Raw genomic sequence first — 20,179 nt, 5'->3', positions numbered from 1 at the left:
AGGAATCAGACAGAGGATGCAACATTTAAATAAATAAATAAATAAAATGCCCGTAGAAATAAAAATATGCTACAAATACAGAAAATAGCCCCTCCCATGAAACTCTGCATTTTAAATAATTAGGCTTTATTTTTTAAAACCGTCCAGTTTTCCTCTAGTAGATTGAAAAATAAAATAAAATAAAAAATAGTGAGATTGTAGGGATGTGACGTGAAGCGCTCTTGAAGCGGGTCTCACCGTGGACTTGGTTGATCTCCGAGTTCTGCGAGAGGATCTCGTCGGCCAGCTTCTGTGCCGTGGGCAGAACCTCGGTGTGGTGGACGGTGATGAGATACTGCACAAACTTCTGCAACTGGTCCCTGTTCATCTGGAAGAGAGTCTCTGAGATGGGCAGGTGAAGTTTGACCTGCTCGGGCCTCCGTACGCGGTACAGGGAGAGCGCCACCACGTGTGCGCAGTAGAAGATGTCCTTGTTCCCGCATCCGCACGTCACAGAGGTGATCTTGCAGCGGTCGAAGCTGATGGCGACGCTACACACCATCTCGGGTTCGGACGACGTGGCCGGTTCTGTTACGGTGCCGCTGAGATGGAAACCTGAGACACAGAGAAGGAAAGAGTTCATTTATGCTGGATTGAGTGTTAATGCATCCATCAAACTCCAGACACATGTTCAGTTTGCTCTGGTTGTGTGTGATGTAGTTGTTTCAACTGAGCGCACGGTTTTCTCTTTAGCAGATGAGCAAAAATACAACAAACTTACAATGTTTTCTGACTGTGTGCTTTTAAACTTAGCATTTTAAATGATTAGGCTTTATTTTTTTCAAACTGATCAATTTTCCCAGTGAATCAAATACAAATATTAAATATTAAATATAAAATAAAAAAATAATTATAAAGAATTTGTGAAAAAATATTTAAATAAATAAATATAAAATAATATATAAAATATAAATAAATAAATAAATATTTATCTATTTAAATAATTATATATATATATATATATATATATATATATAATTTTATATATTTTATATATATTATATATATATATAAATAAAATTAAAAATAAACAAAACAAATATAAAATATAATATACATTAATATAAACAAAACAACAAACAAAGCAAAGCAAAACAAAACCACTCGCATTAAAAGTACAATGAAATCCTGAAAAGTGATACAGGGACAGTGTAAAGAAGGAGAGAGGATGAGGAAGTCTCAGTCTACTGTTGGTGAACAGGTGTGTGTGTGTGTGTGTGTGTGTGTGTGTGACTGCCCTGTGCCACTACAAAGGTAGGACTGAATAATGCAGATGCTCATTTGAATATTAATTTAAGCGCCCTTGCTGCCGATCCAGAAGAGGCGGAGAATCGTCCATTAACTAGGAAGTAAAGCAGATATTAATGAGTGTGTATTAATCCCAGCCGCCCAGCGCCCAGAGAGTCCATGAGCCGTGGATGGCTGACTTCACTTCCTGTTTGGGCCCGTTCCAATATTTAAGCACTTCAAGCACTGTTCACTTCATTGGTGTCTTTGTTCTATTGTTCTCATTTGTCCAACTGCTTGTATTTTTGTGGATTATTAAAAAAATATATTAAAAAATGAAAACCGTTATTATTCATATATTTAATTTATTTGTCCAAATGCTTGTATTTTTGTGGATTATAATTTTTTTTTTTAACTAAATAAATTAAATATATGAATAATGACAGTTTTCATTTGTCCAACTGTTTGTATTTTTGTGGATTATAAAAAAAGTAAACAATTAACTAAATAGAAATAAATTAAATATATGAATAATAACAGTTTTCATTTGTCCAACTGTTTGTATTTTTGTGGATTATAAAAAAAAACTCAAAATCAATAAAACAAAAATGTAGATAAACAAAAACAAAATTAACTAAATAAAACAAATTAATTGAATATATAAACAACGGTTTTCAAGTGTATAAAAAAACCTCAAAATCATTCAAATAAATAAGAACAAAAACTAAATAAATAAAAAAACAATCTATAAAAAAATAAAAATATAAATTAGAGTAAATATATTAAAAATAACTGTTTTCATTTGTCCTACTGCTTGTACTTATTACAAAACTAGAAATTAATATAAATAAAATTATAAACATTTAAAATTAAATATTTAATATAAATAATAAATATATTTAAAAATACTTAGTGGTGTCAGTTGGTATCATGACAATCCTAGTATATCCTTACTGCCTAGTACACACACACACAATACATTGTAAACTGCTATTTAATGGTGTGTGTGCCTCTTGCCTAACGGGTGCAGACACACACTCTCTCCCAGTAATAGCACATCTCCTGTTAGTAGTGGGACCGGCCCACTGTTGCTACAAGAGAAAAAGGATGAATGTTCAAGTTTCACTTCCTTTCTCAATGTGCTGACCCAGCAGAGTCCACCTATACGCCTCTTCCACACCGCTAAATATATTCCCTCACTTGAGAAAAGCGTTAGCTTGTAGGATGTGGAGAAAGACGACGCCAGGAGCGATTTCTAACCAGTGTTCAAGAGCAGAAAGAAACCTTTAACAGCGCAGAGGAACTGGTGCAAATCCATGTTTTCAGCAACAACACTTACATAAGACGCGCTTTATCCTCCGTTTGCACTGGTCATGTGCAGGTGTGTGTGTGTGTGTGTGTGTGTGTGGAAACAGAAGATGTGCCGCATCATTAACACTCAACAGCCCGTCCAAGACAGTCCGACCCGGAGTAAACACTCGACCTGCGTCTAGACTGCTTGCTTTATTTTATCAAACTTTTATTGTTGTTTTGATATCGTTTTAACATACACAATGATCAGCTAAGACAACCAATCAGCTCTTCCAACAGTGAGCAAAAATCAAAATAAGTGACTTTTTTAAAATTATAATAAAAAAAAAAAATATATATATATATATATATATATATATATATATATATATGTATAAATGTGTATGTATGTATGCATGTATATATATATAAAATGTACTATACATTTTGTTATTTTATATATATATATATATATATATATATAAATAAATAAAACTATATATTTCGTTATCATTTTATATATATATATATATATATATAATACAAATGGTAACACTTTACAATAAGGTTCATTAGTTAACATGAACTAAGAATGAACAATATCTACAGCATCTATTAATCTTAGTTAATATTAATTTCAACATTTACTAATACGTTATTTAAATCAAAGGATGTATTAGTTAACATTAGTTAATGCACTGTGAACTAACATGAACAAACAATGAACAGCTGTATTTTTATTAACTAACATTAACAAAGATTAATAAATACTGCATTATTAGATCATGTTTAACTAATGAACCTTATTGTAAAGTGTTACCATAAAAATGATTAAAACTGGTCAGTTACACAAAGGAGTGAATAACAGAGATACAGAAAACAAATATTTGAGACAAAATATGCACAAGACTATACAAATACTACAGATTACGTAAAAGAAATGTATCGATACAAAAATCTTGACATTCACAACAGGGAACCCTAAATACAACTGTAAATACTGTATATGAAGAATAATGAAGAATAAAGTGCGTCTAGACTTGTTTAAGGGGGATTCCTCAACGCAAACCACCATCCATCTCAGGAAACAACTCTATTCATTTTCTATCTCAACAAAAGAAGCGATGTTTCGCAGATCACGCCGCAAATCAACTAATTATCCATGCGGTCTCCAGGTGGCCACTTCCAGCGCTGTGTTCACACACACACACACACACACACACACACTTCACCTCTCAGACGACGAGCGCAGCGAGCTTCATAAGCAAAATTATTTTTCTCTCAAACGCTCCCCGAGGACGGAGAAGGTAATAATGAAAGTAAGCGCAGATTTGGAAGGCAATATAAAGAAACGCAGGAGAGATTCTGCTATTCATCACGACCCGAGTGAATCTAGAGCAGCACGAACACACAACACCAGCCGGGGTCACATGCACAAACAAACAAACAAACATTTTTCTTTATGCAAAAAATATTATAAAATAGAGTGATAGATGGATGGAGCGACAGATAGATGGAGCGATGGATGGAGCGATAGATAGATAGAGCGATAGATGGATGGAGCGACAGATAGATGGAGCGATGGATGGAGCGATAGATAGATAGAGCGATAGATGGATGGAGCGATAGATAGAGCGATAGATGGATGGAGCGATAGATAGAGCGATAGATAGATGGAGCGATAGATAGAGCGATAGATAGATAGATAGATAGAGCGATAGATAGATAGATAGATAGAGCGATAGATGGATGGAGCGATAGATGGATGGAGCGATAGATGGATGGAGCGATAGATAGATAGAGCGTTAGATAGAGCGTTAGATAGATAGAGCGATAGATGGATGGAGCGATAGATAGATAGAGCGATAGATAGATAGAGCGTTAGATGGATAGAGCGATGTTTCATGAGACTCGCCCACAGACAGACAGACTGACCACACACACACACAACTTAGACGCAACTTTTTTGATCCACTGATGTTGACTACTGCACTGTGTGTGTGTGTGTGTGTGCATATATATTTATACACATATATACACACACACATATATATACACACACATACATGCACACATACACACACATATACATATATATATATATATATACACACACACATTTTAACTGATCATATGATAAAATAAAAAACATCAAAATGTCATTTAAAATGGTTTTAGATCGAGTACAGCACATCACAACACACAACATTTCAGGTGTTTAAGTGAAGGCATCTTCTATCATAATTACTCCACACACGACCTGAGGAGACCGTGAAGCGTCTTCAGCTTACCGCGCACATGCTACACTGACATTTATTGTGTTTTTATGACAAATAATTATACCTGGTGTCATATATCAGTTTTATAAGCTGTGGCGCTGCTAGATCTGTGAGTGATGCCAGCGCTCGGCCGGCAGGGGGATTTACTGCCCGCACAGATCACGCTTAAAGCACAGCTAATGGAAGAGCCGGGGCAACAAGACAATTAGCAGGACTTTAATTAAGACATTTTCTCTGTGGTCAGTTTTATTAAAGCACTTAGGTAAAACCCCGAGGAGTTCACACACACTTCAGACTGGCACTGTGGCACAGCAGGACAATATAATACGCAGCTCGGGACGAAGGCACATTACAATATGCTCGAAACGCGATGCTAGTACAAGAGGAGCTACTACTCCACTGTACCGCTGCTACGGTCACGATGGTTTATCCAATCAAACACTCGCAGTTATCATTGTGTCAATATGCTGAACCTGGGGTAGAATCATACCCTATACAGGTGAAACTCGAAAAATAGAATATGGTGCAAAAGTTCATTTATTTCAGTAATTCAACTTAAAAGGTGAAACTAATATATTATATAGACTCATTACATGCAAAGTGAGATATTTCAAGCCTTTATTTGTTATAATTGTGATGATTATGGTTCACAGCTTATGAAAACCCCAAATTATAAGCTGTGAGCCATAATCATCACAATTATAACAAATAAAGGCTTGAAATATCTCACTTTGCATGTAATGAGTCTATATAATATATTAGTTTCACCTTTTAAGTTGAATTACTGAAATAAATGAACCTTTGCACGATATTCAAATTTTTCAAGTTTCACCTGTATATTGTATTGTTATATATTGTATTTACAACTCTTCAATTAAATCTTTCTTTACCACCGTATATTCTGCATAACTGGGTTATTTATTTTAAATAAACAATGACAAAAAACTAAGTTTTAAGGCTGGACGATATGATGATGTATATAACATTGATATAAGTGATCACATGGATTTAAACCTATATTATATTTATATAAAGCGTTCACAGGCAAATAAAGTTTATATATTTCCCTGGCTTGAAATGACATATAAATGTGAGGAAACAGGATTCCTGCTGCAGATTTATGATTTGTATTAATATTGTAAAGCACATTGGACAATGTAAATTGTATTTAATTGTGCTATATAAATAAATTACCATACCATGTCAATATCCATAATCACTGGATCTTTGGTAAGTTGTAAGGAACACTATATCGAGTCCAAGCTTTAGTTTAAACTGATAATCGTTCGTTTTACTCGCGTTCACAGTTTCCTCTATTAAACTCAGTCACACAGCAGCTCTTCTGCCTCTCAGTCCGGCTGAGGGAGTGTGTTCCCGTCAATGCATAACCTCTATATGACGGAATAAGCCCCGCCTTCTGAATAAAAGAGCCAATCGTAAAGTCCGGCTAGTCATTCGTCATGAATTGCCTCGAGACTTTGCTCTAGAGTGGTGGTTCTCATCTGGAGGACAGTTGCATGTAGCATAATACAACCCAAAAAAGTCAAATTGTCATCATTTATCCACTTATGACTTTTCATATTAATAGACAACACACCAGGTGACGTTCAAAACAAACACAAAGCATCATGAAACTGCTCTCAGACACGCGCTGGATGTGACGCTACAGAGTTGAGGAGATTGATAACTCCTTGTTTTCTGGCCGACAGCGAGGCTAGTCACTCTCACACACACCCTGACAAAGTAAATGAAGAAGAATGGCGGCCGGGGCTTTTTCCGCCCATGAGAAGCACAGCAGAGATGTGTGCAGACAGACCCATGCTTCCAGAGATGGACAAGTCTGAGTGCTTTGCAAATTTCCTCCGTAAATCCTCTCCCGTCGAACGGAGCCGGAGCGCTACGTCCCATGCCGGCCTTCAAACAGACGTGCACGTAACCTTTCCACCCGGAGAACGACCTTTTCAAGTATTTCCGCCTCGAAACGTCCAATTAGCGCTGACCTACACATCCAAAAAGGCAGAGAAATGCAGTACAGCAACTAAACAAGGAGAAAGAACAAGCTAACAAACAACAGAGCATATCGAAAACAGCAACAAGATTCAGACGGAAAGGCCTCACGCTGCTTGTTCTCACAGGGATACCCACAATGCATTGCTCAACTTTTGCTCGTGCAAACAAACAAGTGGTTTCCATTATGCTGGAAGACATCGGAGCCAGGGAATGTTTGCTTTGGGAAGACGGCAGCGATTCGAAGCACACGGTGTTTAATGATGCAAACCGTGTTTTTGGTGTTTACCTTTGCAGGCCAGTATCAGGCCACCATCTTATTCCCGCCACCCTGGCAAGAGCGACGCGAGTGTAAAGTGTGTTCAGCCCACTGCCTGATCGGATGAACAGTGAGACGCCACCTGGTTAGAAGGAGCCACGGTCATAACAAGGACAAACTTTATAGCGTCAAACCATTTTTAAAGACTAGAAAAAACAGGGAAAAATGGTTGCGCTTTTCCCTCGAACCAGCATGATTGGAAAACATGTGCAATTGGTATAAAAAAGCTTCTTATTTTGTTGTTGGCGCCCGAGAAACAAAGTATTTTGGCACAAATTCATCGGTCACTTGGTAAAAACTAGCCAAATTAGGTCAACATGTACCGATTAAAGATGTTAAACCATTTTTTAAGGTGTCCTAATCTGCTTTTTTACATATTTCTTTAGTGTGTAGTGTTGCTGTTTGATCATGAAAAAGCTCCAGTTCTTCTCTATATCAGTGTCAGTGTTTCCAAACTCCATTGTAGGATGAAATATGTAGTCTATGTACTCAACGCCTCCATTGTAGTCTTGAGTTTTCCTATGGGAACGAACCACTGTGGCTAATGGTTTTCCACAAAATTGTGTGTGTGTGTGTGTGTGTGTGTGTGTGTGTCCACAATTTTGGCCGATACTATGGGGAAGAACTGGCCACATACATACTTTTAATGTTATCTCATAATTTGACAGCAGGTTTATTAGGCTACTGTCACTTTAAGACCTGATGCTCGGATCCAATATACTGATACACACATGCGTTTTCATTCTCAACTGTTCACGTTCACTGAAAACATAACTGACTGTGTTTACATGAATACTCGCCAAGGCCGGCATTTTGTATGAGCGAAAAATAACTCAATTTAGCACTGAGATGAGGGTTTATGTGCCGCACTTTGGATGTGAGGACAACATCTGCGGGAATGAGTAAAATTATGCTCAATACATGCACAAAAAAAAAAATCAAGTCTTGTAACACCTACAATTTTCATCCGGAGCAAAAGAAACAAGTGAGTGAGGAGAGGCGGGTTTGTGTGTAACTCACTGTTGGAGAGGGAGAGAGAGAGAGAGAGAGAGAGAGAGAGAGAGAGAGAGAGAGAGAGAGAGAGAGAGAGAGAGAGAGAGAGAGAGAGAGAGAGAGAGAGAGAGAGAGAGAGAGAGAGAGAGAAAGAGAGAGAGAGAGAGAGAGGGAGAGGGAGAGACTGTGGAAAATGAGTATTGGAAGAGTTTCAGAGATTTCAGTGTATTGAACAATCAATATTTTTGACATTGCACTTAGTTTATTATTTCAGAAGCCCTTTTAAAAGACTACAATTGATAAATGTATATTTTATATATGAAATTCAACCTGCCAAAGTGGCTAGTAGGAGTGATTGCGTTACACACCTCTGCTGGCGGGTGTTAATGTGAAGCCCTAATCACAATATTCCTCTTTTAAATAATTAATATGCAGAATAAAGGGGCGGGGCCTGGTTGAGTTAGTTAGTAGTGTGTTAAACTGTGGATTATAGTAAGGGGCGGAACATTTCCCAAACACACTCGAAGCGCTCGACCAATCACAACACACTGCTCCAGCCGACCAATCAGAGCACAGTGTGCTTTCAGAAGGAGGGGCTTCATAGAGACAGGAACCAAACAGAGCGTTACTGACAGACTGGGAAGAGAGGAGCCGCAACACTGGAGAATATGAGGAAAATAATCAACATTCAAGCAGGAAAACCTGTTCTAGTAGAGCCTGAAACAACATCAAGACTTTGAAAAAAGGCATAATAGGCCCCCTTTAAGACTAGAAAGGGAAGAAAAAAAATCTCTGTGCTGTTTTTCATTAACCCAGCATACTAAGAAAACGTGCATTTCTCATGTGCAAGTTATTAAACGCTGACATTTCAACCCCTCCGCGCCCTTAAGGCGGGTCACCCGAGAGTTCCCAAAGAGGCCAGTGTGTCTCGAAAGTAGCCAATTTTAGCCCGAGCCCAACACTGCGACGTTGTCCCAGAAACCAAGTTAACCATCCTGAAACCCTCGCTCCATTTCTACACAAACCAGTTTGTTTTCTTCTCCAGACCACCCAAACACACGGAAGCGGATCAAACGCATTTCTAACGCAGCAGTGAACGTCTGCTAAAACAGTCGATGGAGCGATTACTACCACGTCCCCTCAGCGCTCGCCACTTCAAGAACAGAAATTAGATGTCAAATAACAGCAGCCAAATATAGTCGTCGCAATCCCAAAACGAAAGACAGGAGCTGGAAACCTTGAGCGGGGTCAAGGAGGAGCTGCTTCCCTGCTTACACATGAAATAATTGATCTCATGAGACGTTTGGAAAACATTAATGAATATAATCGCAGCCTTATATAAACTGCACGCACATTCACAGCTAAATATGTGTTCTGTACAATACATTTATGAATACTTCAGCAAATTCAATTCCATAGCCAAATACTTGTGTAATTGAGTTTGGAAATTCCCTGTGAATTCAATATAACGTCTTCAGATGTGAGTTTTAGTCTGAATAAACATGCTGGATTGTTATTGACGTCACAAATGTATGTATTTTCTTCATGTGGATTGAAGCACATTGTAGGGCAATCATTAATCAATCATTAAAGGGTTTTTATTATGCTTTTGTCCATCATCTTTCTTTAGTGTGTAATGTTGCGGTTTGAGTATAAAAAAAAAAAGTGTTCTTCTCTATATCAGTGTCAGTGTTTCTGAACTCCTGAAACGCCTCCATTGTAGTCTTGAGTTTCTTCCGGGAACGAACACGTCACAATATTCCTCATTATAATAATTCATACGCAGAATAAAGGGGCGGGGCCTGGTTGAGTTAGTTAGTAGTGTGTTAAACTGTGGATTATGGTAAGGGGCGGAACATTTCCCAAACACACGAAGCGCTCGACCAATCACAACACACTGCTCCAGCCGACCAATCAGAGCACAGTGTGCTTTTCAGAAGGAGGGGCTTCATAGAGACAGGAACTAAACAGAGCGTTACTGACAGACTGGGAAGAGAGGAGCCGCAACAATGGAGAATATGAGGAAAATAATGTGTTTTTTGAACATTCAAGCATGAAAGCCTATTGTAGTTTATATATATATATTTATCCTTCCATCTGTCTGTCTGCTACGCTTCTCTACCAAGCACTGTGCGCACTTTCACTTTCACAGAGACTTCATCCACAGCAACAACTCTTATATTAGGAGTTCCTTAGTAAAACTTGTTATGTGAATACCTTTCAGAACCTCTCTAAGAAGGACTCCTAGTGGTAAGATTAAAAAACTCTGTGAATACGGGCCCTGATAGGTAGGCATTGCTGGAGTGTGTAAGTCTTGGTGTGTGTGTGGTCCCGTCAGTAGACAGCGTGCCACAGGTCTTCTCCTCGCGGCTCCTGAGGCCTGGAAAAGCACAGCTGCAGCCCAGTGGTGTTTCACAACAATCAGCCTTTACCGTGCCGTCAACCAACCGGCTCTCTTACACCACTCTGTTTACTCAGCGGATCGCTTTCCCAAAACACACGAGAGGAGGAGGAGGAGGAGGAGGGTGCAACTCCAGGAACTCCCCGCCAAACCCCTCCTACACACACACAGATACGCAAAACGGGAAAGAAAAAACAGGCGTACACCTGTTTCCTAGGCCTCCTCACTGTGGGTGGGACACACTCGGGCCTTGATTCATGTTACAGGATGAAACGGAAAAACCAGGTTCTTGGAGACACGCGGCGAGGGAACGGGACCGATTCCCTGGCGCTCGGGATCGGACAACATGCAGAGCGCTGAAGCTGTTCAAATATCCACACGCTACAGCACAACATCAGCCTCACTTGCTCAAACTACAGAAAACACCTGCATATGAGCAGCTCAACAAACATGTGGCATTCACAGAGTACTCACTATTAACCTTCCCTTACCACTAAATGCTCAATATCACTGACACTATTGGGTGAGAACTGATTCTCTCCAGAGCTGCTTTATAGATTGAACTCGTTTGATAACTTTACACAGTTATTGTAAGTTTATTATTGTTTTTTAGAGCTGATTTACAGCAGAATTGAACATGTTTATCATTGTAAAGCTGCTTTGAAACAATCTGTATTGTATAAACCGCTATAAAAATAAAGGTGACTTTAAGTACACATTTTCTAATTTTAACACATTTTTATTTATTAAGTACACAGATGCACTAAAAATAGCCAATAGTTACTACAGTTACTCTGATAAAACAGTGGTAATTTGGTATTAGCAAACATAAAAATCACCACAAAATATAATTATGAAGGTTTTATGCATATTTTGGGATGTGTTGTTTTAAAAACAACAACAAATTTTACAAAATGATAATAAACAACAACATTAATAATAAAAAACAACTACAACAATAATAAATATACAATTACAATGATTATAATAATAAATATAGATTAAAATGATTATAATGAATAATTTGTGTTTATTATTTAATGCTATATTTTGTTATTTTGAATAATAACAACATACCCCAAAATATGTATGAAGTCTTAGGAATTTTATTTATGTGATTTATTTATGTGTTTACTAATAATAAATGACCACAAATAGATACAAATAAATAGATAAAAAGATTATGGCAAACAAACAAATAAATAATGACATACATAGTGTTTGAAGGAGATGGAGTCCTTAAATTATATTTAAGGAAGCTATTATTATTACTATTATTATAAAAATAATAGAGGGTGAATTCTGGTAAATTGGGACATTTTGTGCAAAATTTTTGGAAAAATATCCCAATTTTCCTGAACTAGCATTAATATAAAATAATATAAAAATGTGACAATATGTATCGTTGATGTAAACGATATGATTTCAATAGAGTTAGTTTTATAATCCACCTAAAAATGTAAATTCTGTCATCATGTCTTATATTACATCTTGTTAAAAGGGGGATAATAAGTCCCCTTTAAAACGCTCAAACCCAAAGATAACAACCAAAAGCAAAAAAAGGCTAAATCAACCTGTGGAAAAGAATCTCAGTAAAGCAGGCAAGGAGAAAACAAGATAAGCAAAGCTAAAGTTTGAGCCTGAACACTGGAGGTAAAAGCTCCTAAATATAACGTTCCTGCCCTTTATCATGAGTGCTGGTCCACTTCATCACTGCAGGGAACAACAGTGCTGACATTCAGGCCGGCCGGGGAAGTGGAAAGCTACTACTCGAGACTAACCATGCTAACCATTAGCGTTAGCCATCAGCCACTTAAAGAAATAGAGCGGTAGTTTGAGATAAGATATGCTCCAAAACATGGTGAACCTTCTCTGCAAAATCAACCAATGCTTGCTGGTCTCAGATGTGACGGCTGGTTTTAGGCACTTTTCAGCCGGTTGAGCAGCTAAATAGAGTGACAACAGAAATAATTAGGGATACAAAATAATATATAAGCCACTATATCGGTATCGGCCGATATATGTTCATTTTTAATGCTATCGTTATCGGCACGATATTTTAAAGCCGATAAATAGTGGATTATTTTCTTCAGATGAGACTCTTCAGATGTGTAACTGTTCAACATGATGGTTTTGAATTGCTTGAAATATGATTGGAATCACTTCAAAAAAGGAAAATACAGTTCAGCGCAACATGTGCAGCGCAAGTCTGTCATATCGGCTACATAAAATTATAATGAGAACATTATAATTGTGTGATTGGGACATGAGACTTTTGTTTTATAATTGTGTGATTGGGACATGAGACTTTTGTTTTTGTAATCAGGCACTCAAATTATATAAAAATTTGGATTTAGATTTATCAGCCGATATATCGGTTATCGGCTTTCAAATATAAAGAATTATCGGTATCTGTGCATCCATAGAAATAATGCATTTTTATAAGATAGAACCATTTATAATTCCTCTGTTACTTTTCAGTACAGAACAAAAAAAAAACTATGCAAATTGACATTTCATCATTGGCCAGTTTGTCGCAATGCATTCTGGGCTTACCTTATTTATGCTAATTGCTCATTTTCATTTAGCACAAACTTCATGTTCGTCTAGGTTGCCTAAAAATCCTCTAGGTTTTGGTAAAGCAGACTTCCAGAGACTCTCCAGGAATAAACAGGGTGGAAATGTGGCCGTCTAACCCATCGTGCGCGAGGTTTGACGTGGTGGAGGCCTGCTGGGTAATGAGTTATATCACCGCTGGGTTGTGCCAGGCCACGACCATCCGCCTCTCCTCATCCCAGGAGCCGCTCTGGACCCCTCCCTGCCCATCAGGGGGAAGTGGGATTTATAAATAGGATGAACCACGTTTACTCCCCTTCGCCACATAATATCAGAGATAGCTAGATGTGCATGAGGCTGGGAACGCCATGTGCTTCAGGAGAGCATTTCTGCTTAACATGCAACGCGTTCAATGCCGTTTTATGTGCTAAACTCACGAAACAACACCAAAGATCTAGTTGTCATTTAATAAAGCTGTGCAAAAGAAAGAAATAACGGTAACACTTTACAATAAGGTTCATTAGTAAATAACTACCTTAGTCAACATGAACTAAGAATGAGCAATACTTCAACAGCATTTATTAATATTATTTTTCAACATTTACTAATACATTATTGACATCAAAGGTTGTATTAGTTAACATTAGTGAATGCACTGTGAACTAACATGAAGAAACGATGAACTGCTGGATTTTTATTAACTAACGTTAACAAAGATTAACTAATACAGTAACAAATGTATTGATCATTGTTTGTTCATGTTAGTAAATACATTAATGTTAACTAATGTAAAGTGTTACCGAAATAACAATAATGCACAACTTTTTGTGGCTTATTGCTTTAAAAATAAAATAATGAAATAGTCTTCCAACTAGTAATATAGTCAATCAGATATTTGAGGCAGAATTATCCGTTTTATAAAGCATGGCAACAAAAGCTTTGTTAGTAAGTTTATATAAAAACATACAAGGACTATTGTGTGTTAAAGTGTGCTCTACAGGGCTATAATGATAGGAGATAACTACAAATTAAAGTCTTAAGTTTACTAGTTTCAAAACTAATTTTAGGCTTCAAGAAACAAGTGGTTATTAGTGGAAAACAGCAGCAAAGATGTGCACAGTTCAGCAAGCTTTTCACTTCCCCTTAGAGACGCCTGCTCGGTTAGTATGCCTGGAATTTACACCCAGACTAACCGACTGGAAAACCTGACTAATAACGCGCACAAGAGGAAAGGAGACACGCAACAGAGGCCCGACGAAGAGAGGGGTTGAGAAACATGCAGTGGATGTGAGAGGCCAGTGGGTGGAGCCTGTAAGCCCCTCCCACCTGCCCAGACAAGCCCCTCCCACCTGCCCAGACAAGCCCCTCCCAAGACAAGCCCCGCCCCCGTTGTGCTCGAGAGTCAGCTGATACAGCGGGAACAGGGGATGTGCTGCACACACACACACACACTGCTAGTCATCTGTAACCTCTCAGTCTGAGAGCCGCTCCTCCTCCACTGCCGGTGGAGTCATACATCCGCACCAAACATCCACACGCTCGCATCTCATTCGCTATATAATTGATTATTAAAATCATTATAGGAGCATATTTCAAAATAAATAAAATACAAACAATTTTAATAAGTTCTACAAAAATAAAAAGTAAAATAAAATAAACAAAAAATATATAAAAATGAAACATAATATAAAATATAAAAAAATATAAAAAATAAAAAATTACACACATTTACTTGGCCATCTAAACCTTAAGACTTTTGATGTACAGCTAAGCCCAAACCTTTATTATTATATAAAATATAAAAATGTTAGTAGAGCAGTCATTTTATCTAAAGAAAAAAAAAATCCCAAAAAGAAACCAATAGTTATTTATAGGTGTATCATAAAAATTAGTTTATTATTAAAGTAACTCATATAATGGTGTAAATTTACACCTACACATAGGCTACATATTATACATATATATATATATACATATATATATACATATATATATATATATATATATTTAAGGAAATGCAATACATTAAATAATATATCCATGATTATTTTGACACCAATATTAAACTTAAATTGCCATCAAAATAATACATATACATACATACATACATACATATATATATATATATATATATATATGTATATATAGATATATATAGATATAGATATATAGGCATTTCTGTCCATTAATATATATTTTCATATTAGTGTAGTTTAATGAAAAAATATTTACAAAATTTATACACTATTTATAACATTTATAAATCACTGGGATTGAGAAAAATAGACATTATTCAATTGTCAGAATATGTAGTCACTGCATGTTAACTTTGTAGTCTTTGTTTTTATGAAAACTATATAAAACTGAATTTTAGGAACAGAAAACAGTTCCTGAAACAGGAAACAGAAGATGTGCTCAAAAACTGATCTAACTTCTGGTGATAAACTCATCCTGAAAGTACAGCCAAGTAAACACACACACACACACACAAATGTGCCACAGACACTCCCCTGTGTGGCCCAACCCCGAACCGTGCCTGGCCCTGAGCTGAACTGCTCGACTCCTGCTGACGTCACGCTACACACACACACACACACACACACACACACACACACGAGAGAGAGAGAGAGAGAGAATTCCTAAACAGTAGACAAACCCACTGGTGGGAAGCTTAGAAAGCCCTCAGCTGTGGCAAAGAGAAAAAAAACGAAGGCTTGGCCGCGCGCCAGACCTCTGAGCTCAGCATTTTGTAATGCACTTCCTTTTCGCTTAACAGCTTGCATAATAGCCACAGCCGCCAACCTTTAACTCTTTGCATCCTGGTCACTATTTTGTGTGGAGGGTTTAAATGAACTTGTGACGCCAAACATACTAAATAAACAGCAGGCAAATGCAAAACCTTCCCAGAATTCAAGAATTCAAGAACTCAAGTCTCTTGGAAACACCAACCTCTTGCCTGACGTCGACTGCCACGCCATTTCAGATATAAAAAAATACCCTGAACAGTGATCTCGTCAAGGGGACGTAATGGCGTTCGACACGGATCCACCCGACAGAAATGTGACCGGACAAGACGCTTCAGAGAACCCGAGCGCTTATGCAGACAGACCTCAGTCTAATCTAGTTCCCTTTGTGCACAAGCAAGAATTTCAATTCAGCCGTCTCATAAATGTTTATTTCATCGGTGCGTTGATACAGCGTCAGCCACCCGAGTCTATAACATCCTCCAGTCCCGGGGGAGAGACAGCGTGTGCCTGGCTAAAAAAGGAGAGCAAATAGCATGTTTGAAAAGGTGAAACTTCACTGCATCACACACAAATAAGATTTAAATGTCACCCCTGAGGAGGAAGGTCCCCTTGCCTGCAAATTACACCTGGCAGCCTTGTGTCCCTGACCGAGGACGGGTTAGAAGAGTGTGTGTGTGTGTGTGTGTGTGTGTCCTTCAGTCCGAGATGCTGCTGGAAAACAAGCATGTAGTGAGTATTAGATCTCCCAATCTAAACTAGCACACTAGTCAAACACATTTCAGATTATTCGGGTACCTTTAAGATTTAAATTGAAAAACATTTTAGAGATATGAAACGATTAATCCCGATCCAAAATAAAAGTTTGTGTTTACATAATATACGCGTGTACGGTGTAGCCTATATTTATTATGCGTTACACTATTTTAAGGTGTCATTGTTACAGTGTAATTATATATTTAAGTACAGAGTAATACTCATTTACAGCATGTAATTACTATAGGGTTAGGTTGGATGAGGATTCGGTTGAGGGTTAGTTGCATGTAATTATGCATAATTTACTGTTATTACTATGGTAAGTAAATGTAACAAGGACACTGTCAAATAAAGTGTTTGTACATATAAATACACACACATGCATGTATACATTTAAGAAATATTTGCATGTATATATTTATATATAATTTATATTCTATATAAATATTTTACATATAAATAAAAAAATTCTTAAATATATACATGCGTGTGTATTTATATATCCATGTATATACTGTATATATATATATATATATATATATATATATATATATAGTGTGTGTATACACACAGTCTATATATATATACACAGTATATACATGCAAATATTTCTTAAATATGTGTGTATTGTGTATAATTTTGTGTATATAAACAAAGCAGCATCTCGGACATATATACATATATATATATATATATATATATACACGTTTTCCGGCAGCATCTCGGACATATATATATATATATATAAATAACACATTTTTCTTAAATGTATACATGCATGTGTCTGTATTTATATATACTAAATAAGTATACACATTACACACGCATATTATGTAAACAAACTTTTATTTTGGAAGTGATTAATCGTTTCACAGCCCTAAAACATTGAGTCTTGTTCAGATATCACCACTATTGGCAGCTGAAAGACCCAGCGATTTTTGCCATTGTTTGTTTGGCTGTTGTTGAAGTGGCTCCATCTTTCAATGGCTCGAGCAAACAAAATGGCAGCACCACTTCACCAAGCCAAAACCGTCCATGAGAGGAAGCTGTAAAAGAGCCAAAGCACTGTAAGAAGTTTCAGATCTGCGGCGGTGGCCGAAACACTCGAGAGACGGTGGACATGACTGTCTGGAGGGGGTCGATCTCAACTTGCTGTGACCAGACCCGTCTTTAACCGCAGGCCCAGGAGACAATAGCATTCCCCACCTCTTTCACCAGCATCCCACCCCTCCTACAAGACCTCCGGCTTCCCTCTCAGCCCGGCATTGTGTGTGTGTGAATGTGCGGGGTTAGGTGTGCAGTGTAAGGTAGCTGTTAGCCCTGTTTACAATAGAGAACCCAATCTCTCCTTTAGACACACCAGCTCGCCCCTGGAGGGGTCGAACCGAGGAGAGGGCGGGGTTTGGTTCGGGACGTAATTGTCAAGAAGAGTGAGGGGCTCTTCAAACTAAAGCTTCGACAACAATAAGCTTCCACAGCCCTTTAACCGCACTCAGAAAGCACAAAAGAAACCGCCAGCCCAAAACCCCGAAGACCTCCGAGCAGACGACAACAATGAGAAGTAGACGACCATGTGATGGTAACTGGGGGAGGAACTGGAATACATGCAAGCAAGCCATCCACAAATTAGGTCAATGAGGATTTCCCCCAAACTAGGTCAATTGAAACCCACTGCTAAATGCTCGACGGAGCCTCAACACACACATCAAGATGAGGCTGGATGGGTGTCACACACCTCAGGCACAAGTTCGCCAGCTCGAATCTGAGGTGTTAAAGTCCCCCTGTGGTGAAAATCAAGTTTGATGTTGTTTATATGTCTGTGGTGTTTTAAGACAAACCATGTGTAAGTTCATAAGTCGACAGCATTGCTGAGTATTTTCTGCTTAAAACTGCAGTGAACCAAAGACAGTCTCAAAAACACGGTTTGAAATCGCTGGTGTTTCTGACGTCACAAACGACCTTGTAACCAATCAGATCAACGAGTGATCGTCAACCAGTGGATCTCTGAGCTGAGGGAGTGAGTGGAGGCGGGGCTCATTTGCATATTCATAAGATTGCATATACTAAAGGTTGCAAGGGTGTCGAGTTACATTTAAGCTATTTTAAGGCATGATTCATTTTTTTTCAAGAAAAAAAAATTCAAATATGTCATTTTGGTGATCAAAGATGAGTTTTAAGGGATAAAATTATTGACTACAGGGGGACTTTAATCCATCAATATATTCAACCAAGATCAGCAAATGTGATTTTCTTTTTGTCTTTTGTTCTTTGATTAACATGACAGACAGATGCAGGATTATTCAGCTGCTGTCACTTTAACAGTTTATGCACATATACAATATACTGTTACACAATGTGTTTTCTCAACTATTAACGTTCCCAAACTGACTGTATTTATCTGAATACTCAGCAAGACGGACATTTTGTCATATTTTTGTACGCATTTGGCCGTTTAAGTGCAATAAGCCACGAAAAAACAACTCTCGCGAGCTGTTTGAGAGGCGGCTTTATGTGCGCGTCATTTATATAGATCAGTGTTGCGTGTGCTTTTGGTGTGAGCGTGAAACCGGCAGGAATGACAAATTATGCGCAATACAAGCACTATTAACCGGAGCCAATGAGACGAGTGAGTGAGAGGAGGCGGGTGTGTGTCAATTCGCCGTCAGAGAGAAGAGCGCTTTTGTATCAATACTGCAAAAAAGGATTATCGGAACGGTTTCAGATATTTCAGTATCGATAGATATCGAAATATCGTTATTTTTGACAACACTAGCATAAAGCAAGCAGCTGTACAGTATTAAACAGGAAAAACAGTGTCAGTGTCACTTAAATACATCAATTTCTTCTATATTTCTACAATTTCTCCTGTGTGTTTATGTTTTTACTCTTACTCTCATGTGAAATGATTAATCGCATCCAAAATAAAAGTTTTTTTTACATAATATATGTGTGTGTACTGTGTATAATTATCTTGTATAAATACACACGCATGCATATATATATATATTTAAGAAAAATGTGTTATTTATTTATAAAATATTTATATATTTTTTATATATAAATAAAAGAAATTCTTAAATGTATACATGCATGCGTGTGTATTTATACAAGATAATTATACACAGTACACACACATATATTATGTAAACACAAACTGTTATTTTGGATGCGATTAATGGCGATTAGGGTAAAGGAGTAAAATAGGGCTGTGAAACGATTAAAGGAGGCGGAGCTTCATTACGGACCAATAGCAGTTCGAAGGCTTTTACGGAATGTTCGCAAGCGGTTTTTAGAATTCCTGAAACGATTTTGTTCTAAATTAATTTTGAGGCTTTTACTGGCCACTTCCTGATCAGAAGTGCTCAGAACTCGTCTCTGAGGGCGGTCCGGTGACATTTGGAGTATAATTGCGACCATCATCATGGCACTGCCAAGACTCATTTGAGGAAACTGGTGGGCTCCTCTTCAAACATTAGCTTTAAAATAAAAGCAATGGCCATGGGAATGACTGTCTTTGGCTTTCTGCATCAGAAGACCCACAGAAGAGGACGCACTCTTTAAGTTTGGG

The 20,179-nt window shown here is 37.7% G+C and overlaps 1 protein-coding gene across 1 annotated transcript in view; it reads right to left on the bottom strand.

Annotated features, from left to right (window-relative positions):
- Positions 1 to 237: 237 nt before the first annotated feature.
- Positions 238 to 20,179, bottom strand: part of LOC130096588 (zinc finger SWIM domain-containing protein 6-like) — a gene marked incomplete at its 3' end in the record, with an annotated part of 46,452 nt that continues 26,510 nt past the window's right edge. The window contains exon 2 of the mRNA XM_056263140.1: positions 238 to 594. Within this exon, the coding sequence (XP_056119115.1) occupies positions 238 to 594 (357 nt within the window). The remainder of the gene's footprint in view (positions 595 to 20,179) is intronic.

The sequence above is a fragment of the Rhinichthys klamathensis genome, unplaced genomic scaffold, assembly GCF_029890125.1.
Source record: "Rhinichthys klamathensis goyatoka isolate OS25496 unplaced genomic scaffold, OSU_Roscu_1.1 h1tg000200l_1, whole genome shotgun sequence".
NCBI classification, from domain to species: Eukaryota; Metazoa; Chordata; class Actinopteri; order Cypriniformes; family Leuciscidae; genus Rhinichthys; species Rhinichthys klamathensis.
This window is presented reverse-complemented; position numbering and strand designations above follow the sequence as displayed.